Source organism: Palaemon carinicauda, chromosome 14 (assembly GCF_036898095.1).
Source record: "Palaemon carinicauda isolate YSFRI2023 chromosome 14, ASM3689809v2, whole genome shotgun sequence".
In the NCBI taxonomy this organism is placed as follows: Eukaryota; Metazoa; Arthropoda; class Malacostraca; order Decapoda; family Palaemonidae; genus Palaemon; species Palaemon carinicauda.
In genome coordinates this window covers 45,671,306-45,673,890 of record NC_090738.1, presented here as the reverse complement: position 1 = coordinate 45,673,890, position 2,585 = coordinate 45,671,306, and the positions used below count along the sequence as shown (strand labels likewise).

The following is a 2,585-nucleotide window of genomic DNA, read 5'->3' as shown; positions in this document are numbered from 1 at the left end:
TTCTGCTGCATCAGCTCTTTTTTTTTTTTTTTTTTTTTTGTAGTTTTTTATACTGTTTTTTGATTTTGTAATTTTTCATATTTTTTATTTGGATTTTATAGTTTTTATATTTTTTTGGATTTTTTTTTTCATTTCTTATATTTTCTTCATTTTCTGCTCATGTTCCTCCTCCCAGCCTAATTTCCGTGGTTCCCCTATAAGGGCTTGACTGCATACTAGAAGAACCTTTATCTCCTCCCCTCTGCATAGCCAGTCTTCGAGATTATTCCAACAGAACCACCCGAAGGTTAGTATCCGAAAGAATAGATCCAGATATCTGACCGTTTGTTCACACCTGACGAAGCCCCTGTACGACCCCACCAGGGAACATAGCATACTAGAAAAAGACAAGGTTTTTCCCTCTGCAGAGCAAATCCTGTAGGGTTTTCCACGTCCTTCAAGCCAGGTAGCTGAGCCAAGCATTCCTTAAACACATCTTGGATATTTCCTCCTGTTTCTCGGCCTTCAGTCTACTTAGTTTCTCAATTGTTCCTTTTGCATTTGAATTTCTTCATTTTCAATTTTAAGGATCTCCAGTAACCTTTCTAGTCTCTTCATCTCACGATCTTTCATGGCGCATTCCCTTAACAGATTTTGGTAATCGGACACCATCTTAGCTTTCAGCTTTTCTTGCTCCTCTTTCTCTGCATTTAATTCATCTACTTTCTTTTTCCATACATTCACTTGATCCCTTTGTAATTTCTTCGGTCCCTTATTCCCAGTTTTAAGAATTTCCAGTAACTTTTCCTGTCGTTTTAACTGATCATCTTTTTGGGCGCACTCGTTCTTCAGATTTTCGTAATCCGACGCCATCTTAGCTTGCATCATTACCTGTTTCTCTTTCTCTGTCTTTAGTTCTTCTACTTCATTTATTAATTCATTTACTGGACCCTTTTGCAGTTCCTCTGGTCCATTATTTTCAGTTTTAATATCTTCCAATAATTGTTTCAGTTCTTCCATCTGGATATTTTTGTCATTATACGCCTGTTCTAAATTTTGGTAATCCGATGCAATCTTAGCTCGCAGGTATTCTTGTTCTTCTTTCTCTCTGTTCAATTCATTTATTTGACTTCTCAATTGCTTTAGATCCGACTTCTGATTTTGCATTTCATTCATTTCTCCATTTGCAGTTTTTAGATTTTTCAAGGATTTTATCTGTTCCTTCATCTGAAGTTCTTTTTTATTGAACGCCTTTTCTAGATTTTGATAATACGTCGCCATCTTAGCTCGCTGCTTTTCTTTTTCCTCTTTCTCACTTTTCAATTCTTCTATTTCATTTCTCAACTGATTCAGTTCCGCTTGCTGATTTTGCATCTTTTTCGTTTCTCCCTTTTCCTTTCTTAGTTTATCCAGTAAATTTTTCTGTTTTTTCAATTGAAGATCTTTTCTGTTGTAAACCTTTTCGAGAAATTGATAATACAACGCAATTTTACCTCGCAGGTTTTCTTGTTCCTCTTTCTCTCTTTTCAGCTCATTTATTTCATTTCTCAGCTGATTTAGTTCCGTTTTCTGATTTTGCATTTTTTTCAGTTTTCCATTTTCAGTTTTAAGATTTTCCAATAATTTGTTCTGTTCTTTCATCTCGAGATCTTTTCTTTTGTACACTTTTTCGAGATTTTGGTAATACAAGGCAATATTAGCTCGCAGCTTTTCTTGCTCCTCTTTCTCTGCCTTGAATTTCTTCATTTTACTTCTCAATTGATTTAGTTGTTCAGTTTTCTGATCTTGCATTTTTTTCAGTTTTTCATTTTCAGTTTTTAGATCTTCCAATATTTTTTCATGTTCCTTCATCTGAATGTCTTTTTCGATGCACTCATTTTGCACTTTAGTTTTTTCATTTTGTACTTTATTATTTTTTTCATTTTCAGTTTTCAGCATATCCAGTATTTTTTCCTGTTCCTTCATCTGGAGGTCTTTTTCAACGCAGTCATTTAACAAGTTTTTTATTTTCTCATCATAGATTTTCTTCATTTCTTCCATTTCAGTGTTAAGAATTTCTTGTTTCTTCTCTTGTTCCTTCATCTGAAGGTCTTTTTCGGCGCAGTCAATTTTCAGCTTTTGATTCTCAGTCTTCTTTTGATCTTTCAGTTTTTCTTGCGTCTCTTTCTCTGCATTCATTTCATCTACTTCTCTTTTCAATTCATTTAGTTGTCCTTGTAACTTGCTGTTTTCCTCCTCAAGATTTCCCTGTTTCTTCTCCTGTTCCTTCATTTGAAGGTCTTTTTCGGCGGAGTCAATTTTCAGCTTTTGATTCTCAGTCTCTTTTTTATCTTTCAGTTTTTCTTGCGTCTCTTTCTCTATCTTAATTTCATCTAGGTCTTTTCTCAATTCATTTAGTTGTCCTTGTAACTTGCTGTTTTCCTCCTCAAGATTTTCCACCAGAGTCGTTCTATCCAGACAATCCGTTTTGAGATCCTCTCCGTCCAATTCTGGAGCGTCTTCGCCTTCTTTAGCCATCCTTCTCCTGACAACCATAATTCCACCGAATAGGGCTCCGGCAGCAGCCAACCCGATGAAAAATGTCTTGTTACCGTGAGAAAGGATTT

General features: G+C 35.4%; 1 protein-coding gene across 1 annotated transcript in view; it reads right to left on the bottom strand.

Moving 5' to 3' along the window:
• Positions 1-513: 513 nt before the first annotated feature.
• The window catches only part of LOC137652751 (interaptin-like), a 2,511-nt gene continuing 439 nt past the window's right edge, over positions 514-2,585 (bottom strand). Inside the window, exon 1 of the mRNA XM_068386157.1 lies at positions 514-2,585. This exon is cut by the window's right edge and continues 439 nt beyond it. Within this exon, the coding sequence (XP_068242258.1) occupies positions 514-2,585 (2,072 nt within the window).